This window comes from Gossypium hirsutum, chromosome D09 (genome assembly GCF_007990345.1).
Source record: "Gossypium hirsutum isolate 1008001.06 chromosome D09, Gossypium_hirsutum_v2.1, whole genome shotgun sequence".
In the NCBI taxonomy this organism is placed as follows: Eukaryota; Viridiplantae; Streptophyta; class Magnoliopsida; order Malvales; family Malvaceae; genus Gossypium; species Gossypium hirsutum.
The window spans coordinates 4274917-4298330 of record NC_053445.1 but is presented as its reverse complement, the minus strand read 5'-3'; the positions used below and the strand labels follow the sequence as shown (position 1 = coordinate 4298330).

Sequence of the window (23414 nt, the reverse complement as noted above, 5' to 3'; positions counted from 1 at the left end):
TTCCTCATCTTCAAACAAGAGAAAGAAGAAATCTGATGCTCGTGATAATATGTTTTCTTCATTTAATGAGGCTGCCACTTTGTTCGGGGAGAAAATCCAGGCCGTTGGCGATCAAATCAGTAGGAGTTTTGCCTCCGAGGTGGTAGTTCAGCAGAAGTCAGAACAACATATGGAAGAGAGAGCTTCAAATTTATATTCAGCCTTATGGTCAATTGAAGGTTTAACCGACGATCAACGATATGATGCATTGAGTAAAATTCCCGACCATCCAACTCAAATGATCGTTTTCTTTAGTTTACCTTCAGTTGCCCGATTGGAATGGGTTAGGAGATTTCTTTCTTACCATTAAATATCAATGTTCAAACTTTTTGATGTTGTAAAACTATATAACATATGGATTTTAATGTACAATTTCATTTTCATCTAACCTTTTCTTAATATAAGTTAATTATGTTTATGCATAATATAATTCTCAAGTTATATATTGATTTTAGTAAATTCATATAAGAACATTTTATTATTAAGAATTTTATGAAATTATATATCACTATATAATTATATTAATATTAATTATTTTAAATTGTATAAATTCATATAAGAAAATTTTTATTATCAAGAATTTTATGAAATTATATATTATTATTAAATTATATGTAATAATTATTATTTTAAATTATACAAATTCATAAACTATAATCATATTAGTTATAATAATTTTAAATTTTATTAAATCATATATTTAATTAAATCATATTAGTTATAATCATATATTATGATTTGAGTAAATTCATATAAGAATATTAATTATTAAGAATTTTATTAAATAATATATTTTAATTATATTATATTTAATAATAATTATGTTATTTTATATTTTACAGTATTATATAATATAATATGGTTTGAGTAAATTCATATAAGAATATTAATTATTAAGAATTTTATTAAATTATATATTTTAATTAAAATATATTTATAATAATTATGTTTAAATATGATTAAATTATTTATTATTGATATTAATCTTATTAAAATTTAAATAAAATAATTTACCAAAACAAATTTCTGCTAATTATTAAGAATTTTATTAAATTATATATTTTAATTAAAATATATTAAATAATAATTATGTTTAAATATGATTAAATTATTTATTTTGATAATAAATAATCTTATTAAAATTTAAATAACAATAACAATAATCATTTACCAAAACAAATTTATGCTAAGGGTATTCTGGTCATTTTAGTTTTCTCCATTATGCTATTACACCTCTATTACATTCAACCAAACACAGTTTTACTATTACGCCTCTATTCCATTACATTCAACCAAACAGTTGATTTGCTATTACACCTCTATTCCATTACACCTCTAATCCAATCCAATACACCGCTAATCCAATACAGCGAACCAAACGTAACCTAATTTTCTCTCAATTCCATCAAACATATTAAATCAATAAAATTAAATTTTTTTATTATAAAAACCAACTTAAACTTTAATAACACAATGGATTGCAGATGGGACGAGTAGATTAGAAAAATTAGGTGCAAAGAATCTTCCAACTCCAAAATATTAAGAAATTTGGACCAATGTTTCTTCTTCAAGCAACCTCTCGAGCTGTAACCCTATCCAGCATCCTCCCGTCCCTTGGATACTTCTTTCTGGGTTTGCTTGTTCCACAGACCAGAAACAAAAATCTTGGGTTTGCAATTCTTACCTTCAAAATATAGGCCCATTAAGAAACCTGGATCTATCTTTCTTCTTCAACCAACCTCTCCAGCTTTAACCCTACTTCGTACCCTGTAATGAAAACCAGTTTTAAACTTAAAAACTCCCCTAAATCAAAGCCGCCACTTCTTCCTTTCTCTTTGCTTCTCCTTTGTCTCCCAAGAGACAAAAAGACCCTGAATTCAACGCACCCCAGACCCCCAATTCCAGAAAAGGAAAATGTCAGCCAAGTGGAGAGCTATACAACACCGCCACCGTTACACATATAACGCCGTTGTTTTCCCGCCTTCCTTCATAGATTCCTTAAATCAATCATCTCTTTCAGCCTCAGCTCCAACCTTCCACAAGGAGCTTCAGCATCTCATCTCTTTGAACTCTACTTATTCCCAAGTTAACCATGTCAGGAAGCTTGCTTCATCGTTCAATGAACTGTTAGTAAAAGAAGGTGAAAAGAATGAGGCCTTGGTTTCAACGGCAGCTTCTTTTTACTTGGAGGTTTTCTTTTTGGAAAATTCGATGCCTTTGCATAAGACTCTTTTGTCAGTTTTGGCTAAAACCAAGGATGTTTTCCAACCTGTTATTGCTGAGTGTTTCAGGTTACTTTGTAATGAGTATCGTACAATGAGTGATAAGAAGAAGCGTTTCTCTTTGTCACGTGTGGCTTTATCAGTACTGGGGATGCCAAAGTTGGGGTTCTTAGTTGATGTGATTCAAGATTGTGCTGTTTTGGTTTGTTGGGATGCTGTTTTGGGGTTGAAAAGTGTTGTTTTGGAGACTGAAGGGTGGGCTAGACCTTCTCCTATAGTTCTGGAGCAGTGTCAAGAGGCTTTATCTTGTATGTATTACTTGTTTCAGAAGTTCCCAGATAAATTTAAAAAATTGGGTGGTGATGATTCTAATGTAATGGAGATCGCTTTAGGGGTTTTGGTAAGTCTTTTGAAATCAGTGGCATTTTCGAGGGACTGCTTTGTGGCGGCTGGTGTGAGTTTTTTTGCTGCTTTTCAAGTTTGCCTCAGTGATCAAGAGCTTGGTTTGTTCATCATTGAAGGTATATTTGGTCAAATTGTTAGTAGTTCTTGCACTAATACTGTGGATTCGTTTAGCAATGTTATTAGCAAAGTTCCTTATAAAGGAGATGTTTGCCTTGACATACGTAATCTCTCTGGATTGAATAGACTTTGTTTGATTAGAGGCATTCTTACTGCTGTTCCAAGAATGGTTCTAAATACACATTTTGTTGTATCTAGGGAAACTTGTAATGATTTTGAGTCCCATGGAAATGTTGCTTGTTCTGTGAAGACTATATTGTATGATGGGATTTTGCCTGAGCTGTGTAATTACTGTGAGAACCCCACAGATAGCCATTTTAACTTCCATGCATTAACTGTAATGCAAATTTGTTTGCAACAGATTAAGACCTCTATGCTGGCAAACCTTACAGTTGCATCTGAAAATTATAACCCATTGCCGGAGGATATGGAAACCCGAATGCTGAAAATAATATGGAATAACTTGGAAGATCCTCTAAGTCAAACAGTCAAACAAGTTCATCTTATATTTGATCTTTTCTTAGACATTCAGTCCTCTCTTTGTGGGGCAGAGGGTAGTGAGAAAATAAAGACATTCCTGCAAAAGATTGCTTCAGATCTGCTTCGTTTAGGGTCACGTTGTAAGGGGAGATATGTTCCTTTAGCTCTGTTGACCAAGAGGTTTGGAGCAAAGACTATGCTGGATATGAGTCCTGACCTGCTGTTTGAAATAGTACAGGCATACAGTGATGATGATGTATGCTGTGCAGCCACATCATTCTTGAAGTGTTTCCTTGAATATTTACGTGATGAGTGTTGGAGTAATTATGGTATTGAAAGAGGGTATGCACTTTATAGAGGACATTGTTTGCCCCCATTTTTGCATGGTCTTGCTTCTGGGATTTCAAAGCTTCGTTCAAATTTGAACACATATGCTCTTCCAGTTTTACTGGAAGTGGATGTTGATGGTATATTTCCTCTACTTGCCTGTATCTCCATTGGGCCAACTGAGGCAGAAAATGACCTCTTATATCCTGATCATGATTGCAAAAATATGGAACTAAGAGTAGAACAGAAAGTGGCTGTTTTAGTTTCTTTGCTTAAAGTTTCTCGTTCACTTGCTCTGATTGAAGGGGATATCGATTTTTGTGATGACTCTATGACATCTAATATGGATGACACGGTAGAAGCAAAAAGCTTTAATCCCTTTGCACTTGTCTGCATAAAAGGGATAAAAGTTAGGATCCTTGTTGGGTGGCTTGTATTAGCATTGACACACATTGATGAGTCACTTCGTGTAGATGCTGCTGAGTTTCTTTTCTTGAGTCCCAAGACGTCTAGTCTTCCTTCCCGTTTGGAACTATCTCTAATGAGAGAAGCTGTGCCACTGAACATGAGATCTTCTTCAACAGGTTTTCAGATGAAATGGACCAGCTTGTTTAGGAAGTTCTTTTCTCGGGTGCGTACAGCCTTGGAGAGGCAATTTAAGCAGGGAAGCTGGCAGCCTCATATGAACAATGAAATTAGCGAGTTGTGTCTATGTCAGGGAAATGAGGATAATACAGTTAGCAGAGCAGAGGAGCTATTTAATTTTATGAGGTGGTTGAGTTGTTTTCTGTTCTTCTCTTGTTATCCTTCTGCTCCTTATAAGAGAAAAATAATGGCAATGGAGCTTATACAGATAATGATCAATGTTTGGCCTGTCCTACCTTCTTCTCAAGAAAGCTCAGCTTCTATGTCTCCTGAGAGCTGTCTTTATCCCTACAGTGTAGGAATTACTTCACCTGAATCAACTTTCCTTTTGGTTGGATCCATAATTGATAGTTGGGACAGACTGCGAGAGAGTTCTTTCCGAATATTGCTACATTTTCCCACTCCACTTCCTGGCATTTCGAGTGATGAAATGGTCCAGAAAGTAATTACATGGGCTAAGAAATTAGTTTGTAGTCCTCGTGTAAGAGAGAGCGATGCTGGTGCTCTAACCTTGCGGCTCATATTTAGAAAGTATGTGGTGGACCTGGGGTGGAGAGTCAGAGTGTCAGTTAGTGTTGTTTGTTCTCACTCGCAGAATTCACCACTAAATGGGGATTATCACAAATGTCCAGCCATTCATCCTGTTATGGAATATGTTAAGTTGCTTATTCACTGGTTGGATGTTGCTGTGGAGGAAGGAGAGAAGGATCTCGCTGAAGCATGCAAGAATAGTTTTGTTCATGGTGTATTACTTGCTCTACGGTATACTTTCGAGGAATTGGATTGGAATTCTGATGCAGTCTTGTGTAGTATTTCAGATATGAGGCATGCACTGGAGAAACTCTTGGAGCTGGTTGTGCGAATAACTTCAATGGCCTTATGGGTTGTTTCTGCTGATGCTTGGTATCTGCCTGAGGATATTGATGATATGGTTGATGCTGATGCTTTCTTACTGGACGGTCCTGATGAAATGGATGCTGCTTTGCCTTCAATCGAACAAGAAGACAAATGCACAAAATCTATTCGGGATGCAAGACCATCAGATCAGGTTGTTATGGTTGGCTGCTGGCTGGCTATGAAAGAGGTACTAAGCTTGTTTTTTTGTGCTATTGAAAATAATACTTGTTATTTCTGCTTTTTGCTGAAATGAAGGAACAATAACAGAGTTTGTACTATTTATATGAACTTTGTATTTCTATATTTCTTGGCTTATATGAATAAGAATCATAGCACTAACAGTACAACTCTTCTTATTTCCAGCTAAGTCTTCTTTTGGGGACCATTATTCGGAAAATACCTCTGCCAAGTTACAGTTGTTCAGGTTCAATAGAATCTGGACACCCCAGCTATGATTCAATTGATGCTTCAGTGACAGCAATATCTGAAGGAATGCTTGATCTAAAACAATTGGAGAAGATCGGGAACCATTTCTTGGAAGTTCTTTTGAAGATGAAACATAATGGTGCAATTGATAAGACAAGAGCAGGTTTTACAGCCCTTTGCAATCGTCTGCTTTGTTCAAATGACCCAATGTAAGTTGCTTCTTTGCCATCGCCTTTAGCTGCTAAACCAGTATCAAATCTTGCCATGTGGGACTTTGGGCGAAGGGAAGACTTATGTATCTGCATACTCTGCTTGTTATATCTTTATGTTTTTGAAAAAAAAAAGGAAAAGAAAAGAGAGGGATAGAGACAAAAATTCATTATGCTTATTCAAGTATTCCAATGTTTTTCGAATAACTACTTCAGCATTGTCTAACAAAGAACCTGCATTAGATATTTCCTAGTCGTATACTGAAACATTATTCATGAGTTCAAAGAATATATGTTGCATATCCATTTAATGGGGCCTTTCTTTTGCAGGCTATGTAAGCTAACAGAATCTTGGATGGGGCAGCTTATGGATAGAACAGTAGCAAAAGGACAAACAGTCGATGATTTGCTACGAAGAAGTGCTGGTATACCTGCAGCATTCACTGCTCTTTTCCTTGCAGAACCAGAAGGTGCTCCAAAGAAGCTCCTCCTGCGAGCACTTAGGTGGCTTATAGATGTAGCTAAAGGGTCTTTGTTGAGTCCATCTGAAACCAATTGCACAAACGTCTCGTGCCAGGTTTCATCAACCAAGTCTGGCCAAGAGACTGATTCAACACTGGTAACTGAGACAATCGCGACTGAAAAAACCTCAAAGATCAGAGATGAAGGTGTAGTTCCAACAGTGCATGCCTTTAATGTCCTTAGAGCTGCTTTCAATGACACTAATCTTGCTTCTGATACTTCTGGTTTTGCTGCCGAGGCTTTGATTGTTTCAATTCGCTCATTCTCTTCACCATACTGGGAGATCCGGAACAGTGCTTGTCTGGCATACACTTCCTTGGTACGCCGGATGATTGGCTTCCTTAATGTTCATAAACGAGAATCTGCTCGACGTGCATTAACTGGGCTTGAATTTTTCCACAGGTAAATGTTCTCAACTACTGTTTCTTTCATTTTGCATATTTCTTACATGGATAACTGTGTAAGCCTGGTATAAAGTTTAAAATGATGTATATCAGAAGCTGGAACTGCATTTTATGCTATTTGTGCATGAAAACTACAACATTTTCTTGACTAACTATTTATTAAATCTTATCTTGAAGGTATCCTTCGCTGCACCCATTTGTATTCAATGAACTGAAAATTGCAACTGAGTTGCTTGGTGATGCATTGTTGGGGCAAACTGAATCCAACCTGGCAAAAGCTGTGCATCCAAGTTTGTGCCCTATGCTGATTCTTTTATCCAGGCTCAAGCCTTCACCGATTGCAAGTGAGACTGGGGATGACTTGGATCCTTTCCTTTTTATGCCTTTCATTATGAAGTGCTCAACCCAAAGTAACCTGCGAGTTCGTATTCTTGCGTCGCGAGCTTTGACAGGGCTGGTATCTAACGAGAAATTGCCAACTGTTCTCCTTAATATTGCTTCTGAATTGCCTCAAGCAGAGAATCAAATTACTGCATCTCCTGTAGCATCAATCCCGTTATATCCAGCCAATGGAGCTCACCATGTTTCCTATAATTTAATTCATGGACTTCTATTGCAATTAGGTTCTCTTGTCCATGTAAATTGTAGAAATCTTGCTGATTTCTCGAGGAAAGATCAGATTCTTGGTGACTTGATGAAAGTTCTTGCAATGTGTTCGTGGTTTGCTAGCCCCAAAAGATGCCCTTGCCCCCTCCTTAATTGCACTTTCCTGCAAGTGCTGGATCACATGCTTAGTGTTGCGAAATCATGTCATTTGAGCAAAAATTTGTTTGCCATCCGAAATCTACTTTTGGAATTATCCACAGAGTGCTTAGATGTAGAAGCTTCTTATGGATTTCAATATTATGATCCAACGATAGCTGAACTTCGTCAACAAGCTGCTTCATCTTATTTTAGTTGTTTATTTCAACCATCTGATGAAGTTGGTGAAGAGGTTTTCCAGATTCCAAAAAGATCTCCATTGAATTCGATGTTGTTTCAAACCCATGAAGTGGAAAATTCTGGATTCCTGGTAAGGTTGATTCGCTCTTTCTCAGATTCATCATATGAAGTTCGACTAGTAACTTTGAAGTGGCTGCATAAGTTCCTCAAGTCTAGACCTGACAATGAGATAAATTATCTGTCCAGCAGTGACACCAGAATTATACAGAACTGGACAAAAGCTAACCTTCAGCCTACACTGATGAAGCTCTTGGAACTGGAGAAGAATCATCGATGTATGTATCGCATTCTGAGGATTATTTTCACTTGGAACTTGCTGAAGTTTCAGGAAAGTGAAGAAAAGAGTGATGGAACCCTTTATGTTGGTGCCTTGGATTATGATTCTGTATTACAGCTTTGGGATAGGCTGATATCCTTGCTCAAGCTCACTCGACATGCTAAAACACAAGAAATACTCATTTGTTGTCTGGCAATATGCGTAAGGCAGTTTATAAGGCTGTTTAGTTGTTTTATTCTTACCGATAAGGGGCAGAAGACTGCTGGATATAATGAATCGGGTCAGATGGAAAGATCAGCTTGCTTCTATGAATGCATTACCTTTTATGTCAATCTAATTAAGGAGCGTAGTTCTTCATCCGAGCCAGTGAATATGCGCAAGGCAGCAGCGGAATCTATGTTTGCTTCTGGCTTATTGGAGCAAGCTGAGGTAATTGCTTCTTCTGTGATCGACCAGCAAATTTCTTCAAAAAATTCATTCTCTTGTTTCGAACACCAAGATGCTGTAAGTACATATGCACATCAAATACTGGAGATGTGGTTCACGTGTATCAAACTGCTTGAGGATGAGGATGATGGAATTAGACAAAGGGCTGCCACCGACATCCAGAAGTTTCTTCCCCCCAAAAGCTCTGGAACGACATCCGACACTTGTGGGGCTCGAACACAGGTGGAAAAAGTTATTGAACTGAGTTTCGACCGACTTTCTTCCATATTCGGCCACTGGATTGTATACTTTGATTGTCTACTGCGGTGGGTGCTAGATGCAGGAAACTACGTAATATCCAAAGGTGATCTCGTGAGACGGGTTTTTGACAAGGAAATCGATAATCATCATGAAGAGAAGCTATTGATTAGTCAAATATGTTGTTCCCACTTGGAGAAGCTTCCGATTACAAAATCATGGGCAGGTAAATTGTTCGATAATGAAGAGGTCAGGAATTATCTACTTGATTGGAGATCGAGATTTTTCCAGCAGTTGGTATCATTTGCCAAGGACCATATCGGGAAACTCGGAGTTGATTGGATAGGTGGTGTAGGTAACCATAAGGATGCATTTTTACCATTATATGCAAATTTGCTTGGATTTTATGCAGTCTCAAACTTCATTTTCAATTTGGAGACCATAGATGGTATGCATCTACTATCCGATGTTTCCGAGTTAGGGAAAGCTATCAATCCATTTCTTTGGAATCCATTGATCTCTAGCCTGTATTCGTTAATAGATAGATTACATGAGAACAAGTTCGGTGCAACTAACAACTGCATAAACACCAGGTTCGGAGACGGTATCTGGGACAATTTTGATCCTTACTTTCTTCTTAGGTAGGATTCTACTGGTAAAATAGTGATTGAACAAGTCTTAAGTACTTTTCTGGGAAGGTAAAACAAAAAATTTCCCCCATTATTGATTATAGCATACTAGGTAGAATTTCCCCCATCATTGATAATAGCATACTTGGTAGAACTGCTATATGAAAAGCTTAATGTCTTAAAATCCACTACGAGAATATCTTGAGTTCTATTTTACCCTTTCTGATTGTGATAGCTCTTTGTTGTGGTTGACAATTTTAAGCCACTGCATGTATATATTTGGACACCTGTCGGATAACAAGATTTTGTCTACTTGAACATCCTGCAGGTTGGTTTACTGGTTAGTCGTTTTTGTTTTTGTGAACTCGTATTTCATTTTTGCATAAAATGTTGACATGACATCATGATGATATGACAAAACTCATTGCGAATAGGAAATTAAATATACTAAAAGATCATATACACTGGAAATAACCGACTGTTATTTTCTTTAATGGGAACTCATGAAATTAGACCATGAAAGGCTTAGAATTCAATATAACAGCATTTTGTCTCCTCAAAGGTAGAGATCTGATTTTAGAGGGCCTTTACTGGCAGGTCGGTAATGTTAAAGAACCTTTTCATTTTGAATGGTAATACCTTTTTCAAGGATGTAAGTCCTGCGAATGGAATGTCTGAAGCTAGGTCTTCAAGTTTTTTTCTTAAATGCATACAAGTTTTTTATACAGTATAGATGTACTTTGATCTAGATGACTTGCTTTTAGCACTTCTTAAGATAAGTTGATATGGAAATTTAGTAAATCTGACGATTATACAGCTAAAATGGGATACAAATTTGCAAGAGCAGTTTTAATTCCTCCCTCCCGCATTTTTGAAGGGAAGTTTTTTTTTTTTTGGTTTTTCTTATGGTCAAGAAAGGTTCCTTATAAGATTTTTCTTTTCATTTGGAAGCTTCGTCACAATGGGCTGCCTTGCAAAACTGAAATTGCTAAAAGAGTTGGAACAGAAGATACCTCATATCCTTTTTTTCAATAATATGGATGGAACTTTGGAACATCTGTTCATTTCTTGCTCTTTTTCAAGGGCAATGTGGTTTAGGAGCAGTTTCGGATTTATGCCTGATCACATCAGTCTAATAAATTTGGACAGACTTCTTCGTCTGGTCATTGCTTTTTTTCTTGAAATTTTGGCAACCCTCTGGTCACCATGGATACATCGTAATAAAAGCCAGTTTTAGGGAAAAACTTTCATCCCAACGGATATTATTTAAGTTGCTCAGGGGTTATCGGACTCTTGGAAAGAGTGTTTCAAGTTTAAATGATGCTTTGCTCAAAAACAGAAGTCACTACATCAAGATACTTGATACTTTTTTACATGACATGGCATAAATCATTCTTTTATTAGGGAAAGTTGGTTTCGGTGCAGCTTATTCGCTGCTGGATCTTAACAAGAGGATTTTAACACAAAAGCATGTACCTGCCTTTTCTCAACAAAACAAGATGCAAACTTCATATTTTGAGAGAAGCCGGATCAGATTCCAAAAGATTTCAGCTCCCAGCTTTGTTCTGTGTGAAGAATGATAAACAAATAAAACAGTTTCTGGAAGGAGGCAACAAATCCTGGCAATGGCAGTATTGGACTCGAGAACTTGAAGGATTGTGAAGTTCAGTGTAATCATGTTATACAGGGAACAAACAAGTGGGCAATGGCATCTACAAATGTGGGGTTAAACTACGGTATTAGCCATGTATCCTTATCTGTTTATTTTTTAGCTTAGTATGAGTTTATTTCTGGTCGCATGGTCTTTCAGAATCTCTTTACTCTTTAGCTTAGGATGAGACTTTTAGCATGTGCTCTAACATTCTCTTAAAACTCCTTGTCGCATGCTGAAATAAAGCATTATGTTATTTTGATTGATGATAAAAATATGATGGTTCGTACAGTTTCTATCTCTATGGAAGCTCACTACAAAAACTTTTAACAGCTAAAATCAAACTAAAACAACTCTGGTGGAACTTGACCTTATTCAGCGAAATTAGTCCAAATCTCACCTGCAAAATCAGATGAAAAATCCATGTGATTTTTTTTCAGAAGAGATGAACTGCCTTTAATTATTTAAGGCAGCAAAGAAACCGGCTATCAGAGCTCCAAGTAAGCGGAAGCAAATAATAAGCATACCTTCAAAGTTCAAAGTACTCCATATTGCAATGAAAAAGAAGAGTGGCACCTTTTGATCCATAAGTGATCATTTTTACAGCAGATTTAGGATTCACTGCAAAAAGAGAAGGAAAAAGGGCAATACGCCTACATATTATTATGAATATGAATTTGTGTGGTAATAAGTGATAAGTACGGAGTTTAACAAGAATGGTGAATAAACATAAGCTCCTGAACAAATGAAATTGATTTCGTTGCAACCAAGATACAAACTACAATGTGAGTACACATTACACCATCCGATCTCCTTGTTTGTCATCAAATTTCATACTCACACACCTTGCAAAACAATGGAGATATTCCCCGAGTCCAGGAAAATTTGAGTGGTTTTACACCATATTAAGTACCTAGAATATGATTATGCTGCTACTTACGATGAATTGTCTGCTGGCACAGATTTATCTGCCCTTTTCCTGCAGTGAGAACACTGAATTGTTAGCATGGGGGGTTAACCATATGGTAAAACATATAGATAGTACGAGATCCCCCCACCCAACAACAAAAAGAAGGGGGGGGGTGAGAGGAGGGGGACAGCATTTCCGAACAGGGAAAACTAAACAACAATGAATCAACCGGGGATAAATCCTAATAAGGAAACAATTAAATGTTCTAATATAATTCAACTATCATGATATCCCTCCTTCACAAAATTCTTTACATTTAGCTGAATTCTAATGGTGGAATAATCTTGTATGGTTATTATAATTGCAAGAAACTTACTTATCATGTAACTTGATAAGTGACCTTGGTCTCTGGTATCCTTCTTCCTTCTTTTCAGGATTAGATTTCTTTCGCTGTCTCGATTCTGGTTTCCAACATGCATTGACAAGAGACTTACCCAACAAGTCAGCAACATCGATAGCCATTTCTTCTGCTTTTTTCACATAAGGAAAGGTTTCCTCCCTGAAGTGGTGAGATAACCAAAGATACATAGATAAAACTTGGTGTTTTGTCTCAAGATCCAGAAGTTCTGAATCATTTTTAGCGGAACCTTTTGGCATACCCATCGCTATGCTAACCGGGACATTTTGACTGTAAGCCGAAGCAAACCTAAGGAGATGGTACATTGCTTTCGGGTCTCTAATATTGACCGGAGCAAAACAAAAGTTGAACCGGTCTTCCAAAGATATTCCCTGAACCTTTTCCAACATATTTGCTACCTTCTTAATATGATCATGTCGACACAAAAAGTACAATCCATCCAAACGGCAATTTTCACCAAATTTTTCAAGCAACTTGCAGAAAGTAACATTAGGGAATTGCCCAGCAAACAATTCAACCTGCTCGAAGAATGGAAAGAGACCCACTTTCTTAACTTCTTCAAAGGGTTGCTTTAAACACTCAATTAGATAATCAAGATCATTTAAATGCAAGGTTGTCGTAAGTCCATCTGGGTAACGGCTTCCTCTACGACCAGCTCTTCCAGCAATTTGCTTAACCTGAGATGCCGGGACAGGAACAATCTTGTCACCATTGTACTTCGAAAGACTATAAAAGACAACTCTCCTAATGTTAAGATTCAATCCCATCCCCACAGCATCACTTGCAACAAGCACATCAAATTCATTATCTTGATCATTAAACAAGTTAGCTTGATGTCTGCGAGTCTCTGGCGGCAACGCACCATAAATAACACAGCAGCGGTGACTTGTGTGTTTCTCAATAGCCATTTTCACCTCGAATATCTCTCTCCTTGAGAAAGCAACAACACAGTCACCCGAGCGAACATTTTGAAGGTCTCCCAACAGCGTCTTGGCTTCAACCACTAAGGGTTTGAACCTGTCATAATGATGTTCATGCAACTCGTCTCCGGTATCTGAACAGATTTTTCTAACAATATTGAGAACTGTTGGATCCCCACACAAATGTATCTCATCAGCTTTCAATCCGAGCAATGCGCGCGTCCATGCATGACCTCTATACGGGTCTGACATCATCTGGATTTCATCAATAACAGCTACATCATATAATTCCTCAGTTGACACCATTTCCACAGTACAGGCGACATGATTCGAAAACGGGACATATTTCTTCTCTTGCCCTGTGTGGAGACTACAGTAAATTCCTTGTGCATTCACTTTGTCAAAAACTTCCATAGCCAAAAGCCTAAGCGGGCTGCAATAAATACCCTTTTTTGCTTCCATAAACCGCTGCAAAGCATTGTAAGTCTTGCCACTATTTGTTGGGCCACAGTGATAAATGATCTTACGCTTCATTGCCCGTGCAAAGGGAAACCATGTATGCGGCGCTGTAAGATCTGCTGATTGAATCATACTTCGAAACTGCTTGATCTCATCAGGAAACTCTTCAATACAGAACTCCACAAATATAGGGAAAAGAAACTTAACAGCAGCATTAGATGGACCAAGTGATACCAAATATTCAGTAACATCAGCAGAACAGTTCTTAAAGAAAAAGCTACGGAACTTATGAGCAGCAGTAGGGAAAAATGACCTGCCAATGTAAATAGCAAGTGACTGATTGGCTGCCCACCCTGATCTACAGAAATAGCTGAAAACTTGCTGTAAGATCTCCCAATCTTCTCGGCACAGCTTCGCAGGCTTTTCATTATTACGAAGTTCCTGATACAATTCCACCGGATTTCGAAAGCCGACTTGCTTACAATTCACAGTTCTATCAATTCCATCCTCCTTAGAACCGTCAATGCCATCCTCCTTAGAACCGTCAATACCATCCTCATCTGAATTCTCATGGACACCATCAAAATCATTAACTCTCATAAAATCCACAATACGCTTATTCTCTTTATCATCTCCATGTTCCAACTCAACATCTTTTGAACCATATATACCATTCTCATTCAAATCATCAACATCATCCTCAACCTTATTCTCATTTTCACCATCAAAATCAACAAGTTTCACAAAATCCAAAATATGCTTACCGTGCTCATTTTTTTCCATTTCTGAATCATGCATTCCATTATCCTCCCCACCATCATCACCCCCATTTTTAATAACAGAGGAAAAAGGTCTCACATTAGCATCTCCATAGTTTCTAAATTTACCAACTAAACCAACCAAGCTAGTCGAAAACTCTCTTCGAGGCACATGGAAAGGCGGAGGGTCTGTATCCGAAACCCAGTTTTCAAATTGTCTAAAAGAATGAATATATCGATTGGATGACATAAACTTAACTCTAGAAACATTTTTCTTAGAAGTATAGATTCTAAACAGAAACGTTGCTAATCCTCTTCCCATTTAATACCCGCATAAAAGAGTAGAAACCCAACAATTTTATTTCTCCCTTTTTTTCCTGCTTAAAGCAATTAACTTTTGAAATTGCAATAAGCTAAAGGTGTTAAATTTGGTGATGGAGATTAGGGCCAAAAAAAGGGGATTTTCAATGGAACTCACCTCAAGAGGATTGAGAGACAGATAATAAGAAAGACAGAGAGGAAATGGAGGGAAAGTAGTGGAGAGAGTTAAGACACCAAAACCCTAAACCCAGAGTCGGTTTAGATTGGCGTAATTACAGAGGAAGTATGGAACTCGGGTACTAGGACTCGGTCCGATTTGAGTCCGCAGACTCGAAGTTTACTGAGCGTTCTTGCCTCTACATTAGCCCAATTTTTTGGGTAGTCAAATGAAAGCCCGCATGTTTTCTTTTTTTTTTTTCCTTTTCATATTTATTTTCAAAAATAATAAATATTATTATTCTCTATAAAATCTTTTAATATAAAATCTTTATAGCTAGTAGTATAGTACAATCCGAAAACACAATAATAACTGCTTAAAATAAAAAATACGTCCAAGAACATAATACAAAATTAGTGAAATCATATATAGGAGTCCTTAATAAATATATTTTTATATAATCGGTAAAAGTACCACAAAACTTTTATACTATATTTTGGATTACATTTTAATTTATTTATTGAAAAATAGGTAAGTTAGTTCCTGAAGTGAGTAAAACAACTCATACGTTATATATACGATATAATAATAATTTTAGTCATCAACTTTCACACATTTATTCAATTCAACCCCTACTCTTTTATTGGAAGTAAATTAAAAATTCTTAAAACTAATAAAGCTAAAGGGACAAAAAGTCATTAGTAACAAATTTAAAAAATCAATTAAGGCCTTTAAATTTTAATAATAATTAAAAATCATATATAAAAGAAGTTATAAAATTTTTAAATTTATAAAATTTTTATTAAAAAAATAATATCGACCCATTAAAATTTAGTAGTTATAAAAAAAAATTTTAAAATGACCTACTCTTTTATTGGTCAGTATTGTTATTTTATAATAAAATTTTATAATTTTATAATTTTATAATTTTATAACTTTTTTTATTCTGTTTATGTTTTTATAATTATTAAATTTTAAAAGAGCTTTTTTTTTTTTGTTACTAAGGCCTTTTTGACCCTTTAGCGTTATTAGTTTCAAAAATTTCTAATTTACTTTCAATAAAAAAGTAAGAGTCAAATTGAATAAATGTGTAAAGGTTGAAGGCTAAATTTGTTATTATACATTATATATAAACACAATTCAATTTTTGTCACCCATCTAATGTACATGGTAAATTTGGGATAGTAAGAGGGTTTTGTGGTACTTTTTACCGGTGGATGCTTGACTAATTGCCTATTTTTAGTGGTATAAGAATGGAGAGAGTAAATGGCTGAGTTTTGCAAATTTCCAAACCAACTTATCATGTTCCTAGTGAGATGAGACTACTCCACACATCTCTGTTGAGATTATTTTGAAGTTCCAAGCTAGACCACAATGTGCTTGATTTCATGAAGTTAAATAAGTCTGAGGTTATCATCTAGCATAGCTAATGGGCAGTTTAGTTTAATTTCAAAATAATATTGCTAACCATAAACATGGAAAACACAATGAAAGACGTGAACTGGTAATATGTGTGTACCTCTTGCTATATATTTTCACAAGTATATAATCCTTCATAAAACATGGAAAATTGGCAAACTGTAATAGTTTCAAGATTCAACATGGGATTTTTGTACATCTTAATAACCCTAATAGATGAATTTGGGGAACCTACTATGAACTTACTTCTTCCAAAATCACTGGCAGCTCCATATTCTCACTGCCCCTTCGGATCTTAAACATTACCTTATCCCCCACATTGTATTCATCCAATGCTTTGTTTAACTCTGCTTTGTTTTTAACCTGATGATGAGACAAGTGTTTTAAAATATGAATGTCATGTTAATAACAACATCGAATCGTTCAATGCAGAAAGCATTTTATTCAAAGCCATCAAGAGCGATGAAGTTGATATCAAATATCTACACGGAAGAACAAAAACAAGAAGCCAAATGATTTGAGCTAGAACACTATCTCACTTTTAACAAAACAAAATTTTAGCTAAATTCATAATTTAATATGCAGCTTGATGTTACAAGAACCGTGTTTAATCGATAACTAGAAGGGTGAAAACTTGAGAGACAACTCACCAGTTTGTTGTCAACTGCAAGAATGATATCCCCAAGTATAAGATTACCGGCAAAACCCCTGGTGGTCGGGAGTAGCCCTGCCTTGGCTGCTAAACCGTTACTGGGAACCTAAAGAAACGTGTTCTAAATGTAAGAAACTTGTAAATAATTTAGAAGCAACATCCCATCAACAGTGTAATATCTCAAAGTTGCTGAACATATGGGTGCACCTTTAAAAGTTGAAACTAAATTGGGAATACCTGAAGGATAAGGGCCCCTTTTCGAACATTAAGTTGATTAGCAATCAGGTCGGGAGCAATTTCGATGTTCAAACCTGCTCGAACAACCTGAAAGTGGACAAACAATGAGATTTGAAGAACTAAAGCCAGTTCATTCAGGGTAACAATATGTTAAAATTGTTCATCTGCCAAACTCTTATAACAACCATCATTTAGCCCCAAATATTGCAGAATTACAAGTTGAGTGACTCTTTAAAATGCAGAGAAGGTGAAAAGTAAAAGGTCTTTATTGAGGAGAGGTGAAATAGGATTAGCACAGATCAGAAAAAAGAGGAGACCAAGAATTTTACCAGTAATGAAACTTACTTTGCCAAATTGGATCAGCTGAGGTACAATCTTGAGCACAGTGGACGACGGGATAGCAAATCCTACACCAGCAGATGTACCTGAAATGCAAATAACGAAATCAGAATGCATCTATTTTACTTGGACTCAGGTGTGACAGTATGGATATATGTCTGACACAGGTATGTTCAATTTGTTCCAAGTTTTTCCATATATTTTGACGGTCATACATCCCCATAGCACTGTCTGGATACATTTTAAACACAAACACAAGTGCCGGACACTGGTACTTCATGAAAAATGAAATGTCAGGGCAAACATAAGAAGGCATTACATAGGAAGCTGCTAGCTTTCATAATTATTATTATTATTTGGCCAAGGAAACATCTAACTGTGAAATATCTTCTCATCAATATAGAAAAATATTTTGTTTAAGATTACGGCAAAAAGAGTAAAATAACCTGTCTGTGTGAATATAGCCGTATTAATTCCAATCAGATTCCCTTTCGAATCTAACAGAGGACCTCCACTACAACAAAGAAAGAAAGCCAAGAAGTAGCAGCAGCAAAAAACTTGTTCAAAGACATTAACTTTAAAGTTGCGAGACAGATACAGAAGATTAGACAAATCATTTGGCGAACCTGTTTCCTGGATTGATGGCTGCATCTGTTTGAATTCCACCCCCGATCGTCACTCCAGTTTGACTAAAAATGTCTCTATTCAATCCACTAATAACTCCAACAGTGAGGGTATGATCAAAACCAAAAGGATTTCCAATTGCCAAACATTGCTGTCCTACTCTTAGGTAAGAAGATTGCCCAACCTTAATTGGCCTCAACAAATCTTCAGAGGCTTCTACCTAGCAATGTTGAGATCAGCATCAGTTGCTCATAATCTTTCAGCAAACTAGCAAATTATAAAGTATATGCACAATCCATGTTACTCGCACTTGGGTTTGAGTGTCAGATATGGGCCTGTGTCAGACACAAGTACGTTCGATTTTCCTTTTTTTTTTTTTTTTTAAGATCTTCATGTAGGTGGAGAGTCTTTGGAAGATCAAAGATCATATCCCATACCCATGTCTGGGTATGCATTGGATACGAGTACTTCAAGAAAAATGAAGAGTCGAATTAACATAATGCACTATAACAACAGCATTGACTGGAAGGATAATTTAATCAAGCTATATGCCATTAAACACTCATCAGTAAACAACTGAAGCTCGGATATAGAATAGATCTGCATACCTTCCCTTGCAAGAGTATACTAGTTCTTAAATTGATAAGCAACTATGTGAGCTCAGCTTATGTATGTGTAAAAAAATGGTTCATATGTCATTTTTTTAAAATTAGTTTGGTGTAATATAAATTCTATTAAATCAAAATCAATGATCTATCTGTGTACACTGTTGATGATGAGTTTTAAGTTTGAAGGTGATGTCTATAAAAAAGGCAGATATATTGGTGTAGCTTGCAAATCGGACCAATCATTAAGGCGGTATAGACAGTACTTTAAAGGAAGGTAAAAAGAAAATATACCTTTAAAACAGCAAGGTCTTTACTGCGATCTGCACCAATCAACTTCCCCTCAAAATTCTTTTGCACCCTTTCAAACAGCAGTCAAACAGTTAGAGAGATGCAGCTGGAGCAGTCAAAAAAGTTAATACGAGATATTACAGCTCAGTTTACCAGCAAAAGCTAAGGGCACTAAAATCTCACCCATCTGATGCTAGGATATTAACTCGTGCAACAACTTGCCCTGGACTTGGATTTCTCGAGAGGGAATTACCTATCACTGGACATGCAGACAGAATGGTTAACCTGGAAAAGAAAACAAAAGAATAAAAATGTAAAGGAAGAATCTTAATCAGATATAACTGACACTGATGACAAATTAACATTACATAGTTCGATGCTTCAGTTAGGCATCAACTAGGATTCTCAAACAATGGAGATTCCTTATATAATTGTGTATCAGCACTCATCAAAGCAGATAATTGCTATGGAAAACAGATAGTCTACTGGAACAGTTGATGTCCTTGATCAATATATAGTTCTTTGTGTTCATGTATTAGCTCTTACCATGATAATTTGTCACAATATGTCCCTGTTCATCCCAGACAACACCCGAACCGTTTCCTTCTGGAATCTGGCAGTAAACATAATGTGGCACCCATGGATGAGTTCATAAACGAGAGGGCATTTTATGTTCATTTGGCAAAATACTTATGCATGAGAGAGAACAAGGGGGAGATTATGAGCCATCTTTGTCATAAGCACGCTTCAGTGAATAAGAGAATCAGAAATATACCTCAACAGCACCAGTTACATTAAGTTGAGGGCGCAATGTTACATCAAAAATGTTGACAACAGAGTATGTATTCTTTTCAAAGAGTAGGACAGTTCTTTCCTGCCAAAATGACATGTTTATATTTAACACATGGTAACTACCACTACAGAAGGGCCCAGAACTATAAACTATCACTGAATTCCAAAGCGAGCAAAACAATCATTCATTGAAAATGAACCTCAGAAGGGAAGAGCGCTCCAGAAGGGAAAACTGGAGGAGTTACATCTTCAACTGCCACTGAAGGATCCCCCAATGCTTGAGCTGCACATCCACAATGTATCCCGTTATCAAAAGCAAATTGCTGAAAGAACAGAGATAGCAAGAAGGAAGGAATAACATTAAACTTGAAGGCCACTCACACCACATCCTTCCAACAGCATGACTTCCATTTATTACTTTTTTTTGGCTCCTTTTCAAACAATAAGGCTTTTCTTGGTAGAATGAAAAGAAAATTGGAGTAGAAAAATATAAAGATAGAAAAAATATATTTTTTCAATTAGTATGCTTGGTAGGAAGACAGAAAAATTTAAAGAAAAAAACTAATTTTCTTTCCATTCATAACATGGTAGTGTTGAAAAATGAGAGAGTAAAAATGAAACTTTTCGCATGTTTACTCTCAAAAACTCTCTTTAAAACTTTGTCAACTTATTCCTTCGCTCAATTTTATTCTCAGCCACACTTCCCTTTTCTGCACTTTACAAACCACCACCTGTCGCTACGCTCGATGATTTATAGGGTCTACTCTAGTCTTCCTCTCCACCTTCTCTTGGTACACTTCGATTGCTTGTTGCAACCCTTCCTCTCTCTACCAAAGAACCCTCTACAAAGTTCATCTCTCTTATTTTCTTTCTTTTCATTTTTCTTCCCTATCTAGCACACCCAAATTTTTTTTTTCCACTTTCTCTTTCCATCCTCCACTTTTGCACTCAACCAAGCACACCCTAAAAGTGGTTGCCAGTTCACTACAGCTACAAATTTTAACGAAAGTAAATTGAAAGAAGTGACACCAGATTTCAAGTCATTTACATAAGTAAGCTTAGTTTTGAATGACAACGTAATCGCTAAACAAAATTATCAATAAAGCAGGGAAGATTTCAATATTTCAGCGACCAACAGAAGCGGTTCATATCAATTAAGTTCTTAAAGCGGCTAAGGGGAAACTGGAGGTGAAATGTGCACACCTGATAAGTACCTTGAAGGATGAAAAGTCCAACAGGCAAAAAGACCAGCAAGAACTACCCTCCTGGTTGCAAAGGGTATACTTTTTCCTATTATTACTTCACCAAAATCAGCCATTCGTTCACTAATCATCCTAAAAGCATCAATAAAGCAATATTTAAAACAATGAATAAGCAAAAAAACAGCACAAAGAAAAATGTATGTTGGAATCACTTTCTGTAACAGCAATGACAAGTATACAAATTACCAATCTTTGCCTTTAGCATTGACTTTTCAGTAAAAGAAAAAACAGATCAATATTCATAGCTATGTATATACATGAACATGTATTACATACAGGAGTAATTGAGTATCCACATACAGTGACATCTGAACATGCTCACACACATAAATGACCACATACTCATGTACATTCACATATATACGGATGCTTACATTGATACATAAATCACATTGTAATGGTGCTTCTGTACATAAATCCATACATGAATATATATGCATACACATTAAAACACAAGCACAAATACTCCTACAAATACTAGAAAAACAAATCACACTCGAATTAAATTGAACCAAAGAAAAAGTAATTAGAAGGGGTAAAAACTGAAATTTATTAATTTCACCAAGCAAAGAGAACTTGAAAGCTAAATGGGTATAAAAATAAAGTAGCAGAAAATAATGAAGGAAATGCGAAAACCAACCTTAAAATGGAAATGGGTTTGTGAGAAACGACTTCTTTATGGGAACCAGTGGAACATAAAGTAGACAAGAGTTCGCGACGACCCATGAGCAAGTGACTCTTAACGTTGTTGCTATTAAGGTTTAATGAGCAAGAATTGCTGCAGACCGAAACTTGCATTTTTTTTGGGTTAACTGTGAATTAAGATGAGTTGCAGAAATTTTTGAGTAAAAAATCAAATAAATATTTTGCTTTTGGGTCGTCTTTGAAGCTAAGTTGCAGTATAAATGGAGTTGAGTAGATGACGATAATCTACTATTTTTCGTCTGTTTTTTTCAGATATGGAATTACTTAATTAAAAGAACCACATTTATGTTCCAATTTCAAAAAATATCCTCTACTTTCGAGTTTCGACTATATCCATTAGGTCAAATTGTATAAAGGGTTCTTGTATTTTTCATTTTTTACGAATTTAATCCCTCTATGATGAATTCCAGTTTCCGCAGTTTGTCCGAACAATATTTTTGTTTCACCTGTTAATTTATTTCAAACAGTTTTTTATTTGTCTTTAAAACACACCACAAATCCACGTGGAAATCATAAATTCGAAATATAAATGTGTGTTTAAAAATAAGTATAATAAAAATCAAACATATGATTTAAAATTAATATATAATAATACATGAAATACATACATTATTAAAATGAAAAAATTAGATTAAAAAGGAAGTCGAAAGAATAGACAATCAACAATGAAACGTATTCTTTGAAACTAATTAATAACAACGAAGGAAGGTAATAAAATGTGTATAATAAAATTAAAATGTATAAAAATATCAAAATAAATATTTACTTGAGTTTTAAATTAAAGGTTTTACTAATGCAATTAACATGTGTTCTAATCTCATCGTATGTATATTTTTATGATTTTTTACAGCGAAAAGATTAAAATATCCTCAATAATATTACTTATTTTTATTATAGAAGCGTATCTCATAATTTATTTGATTATTGTAAAGTGAAAAGACGAAAATACCATCCACTAATATTACTTTAAAATATCCTCAAACAATATTAATTATTTTTATTGCAGAAAGGCTTATTATTTTTTATGTAAAAAGATTAAAATATCCTCGAATAATTTTACTTATTTTTATTACGGAAGGGCATTCCCATAATTTCTTTTGATTTTTTAAAGTGAAAAAACAAAAATACCCTCAAATAATATTAATTTAAAATATCTTTGAATAATATTACTTATTTTTATTACGAGAGTGCATTCCCATAATTTCCTAACCGAGTTGGTGTCCCGTTGACTCGTGACACCAACTCAATCAAAGGTTTTATTGATCATATGATGAATTATAGCACTAATGTGACATTTTTTTTTAAATTTGAGAATTTAGTCTTTCTACTTTTTTAGATTTCAAAATTTAGGTTCAATTATTAATACTGTTATATTTTTTATTATATTTATTGATGTAACATTTTAAAATAAAAAAAAAGTACTCAATAATCATATAACCAATAAAAATAACATTGTAATAATGCTGAATTTAGTTGAATAATCACATTCTGATAATCGGAGTCAAAAGATGAAATGCAACCAATCCTATTCCTTTGCAAGCCAGCACACAATAGGAATAGTGATTGCCTGTGCTACTTGGACTGACCTCGTGGGGACAAGATCAGACAT

The 23414-nt window shown here is 35.5% G+C and overlaps 3 protein-coding genes across 10 annotated transcripts; 1 reads left to right on the top strand and 2 right to left on the bottom strand.

The window, feature by feature from the left end:
- Positions 1 to 1514: 1514 nt before the first annotated feature.
- LOC107892393 (thyroid adenoma-associated protein homolog) lies at positions 1515 to 11074 on the top strand. Of its 4 annotated transcripts, none has more exons than XM_016817473.2 (5): positions 1552 to 5319; positions 5496 to 5767; positions 6098 to 6691; positions 6871 to 9011; positions 10711 to 11074. In XM_016817473.2, exons 1-5 carry the CDS (start codon positions 1954 to 1956, stop codon positions 10863 to 10865), a joined length of 6528 nt encoding a protein of 2175 aa, XP_016672962.1. In that variant the 5' UTR covers positions 1552 to 1953; the 3' UTR covers positions 10866 to 11074. The 4 variants fall into 4 exon arrangements, with proteins under 4 accessions (XP_016672961.1, XP_016672962.1, XP_016672964.1 ...); XM_016817475.2 differs by lacking the exon at positions 10711 to 11074 and adding an exon at positions 10237 to 10681; XM_016817476.2 differs by lacking the exon at positions 10711 to 11074 and having other exon boundaries at positions 2484 to 2782; positions 3145 to 5319; positions 6871 to 9629.
- Positions 11075 to 11172: 98 nt separating this feature from the next.
- Positions 11173 to 15114, bottom strand: LOC107892394 (DExH-box ATP-dependent RNA helicase DExH18, mitochondrial). 5 transcript variants are annotated; one of them, XR_001682607.2, is made up of 4 exons: positions 12223 to 15114; positions 11782 to 11915; positions 11464 to 11557; positions 11173 to 11336 (listed from the first exon to the last, which is right to left on the bottom strand). XR_001682607.2 is itself a non-coding variant. In XM_016817477.2 (4 exons), the coding sequence occupies exons 1-3, from the start codon at positions 14721 to 14723 to the stop codon at positions 11466 to 11468; spliced, it is 2664 nt and encodes an 887-aa protein (XP_016672966.1). In that variant the 5' UTR covers positions 14724 to 15114; the 3' UTR covers positions 11173 to 11336; positions 11464 to 11465. The 5 variants fall into 5 exon arrangements, 2 of the variants coding, with proteins under 2 accessions (XP_016672966.1, XP_040957532.1); XR_001682608.2 differs by having other exon boundaries at positions 11850 to 11915; XR_001682606.2 differs by having other exon boundaries at positions 11877 to 11915.
- Positions 15115 to 16376: 1262 nt separating this feature from the next.
- Positions 16377 to 22086, bottom strand: LOC107892392 (protease Do-like 8, chloroplastic). Its single transcript, XM_016817470.2, has 13 exons — positions 21741 to 22086; positions 21042 to 21172; positions 20039 to 20121; positions 19822 to 19920; positions 19593 to 19659; positions 19230 to 19305; positions 19050 to 19116; positions 18153 to 18370; positions 17973 to 18040; positions 17533 to 17612; positions 17188 to 17274; positions 16949 to 17056; positions 16377 to 16661 (listed from the first exon to the last, which is right to left on the bottom strand). The coding sequence occupies exons 1-13, from the start codon at positions 21896 to 21898 to the stop codon at positions 16533 to 16535; spliced, it is 1371 nt and encodes a 456-aa protein (XP_016672959.1). The 5' UTR covers positions 21899 to 22086; the 3' UTR covers positions 16377 to 16532.
- Positions 22087 to 23414: the final 1328 nt, after the last annotated feature.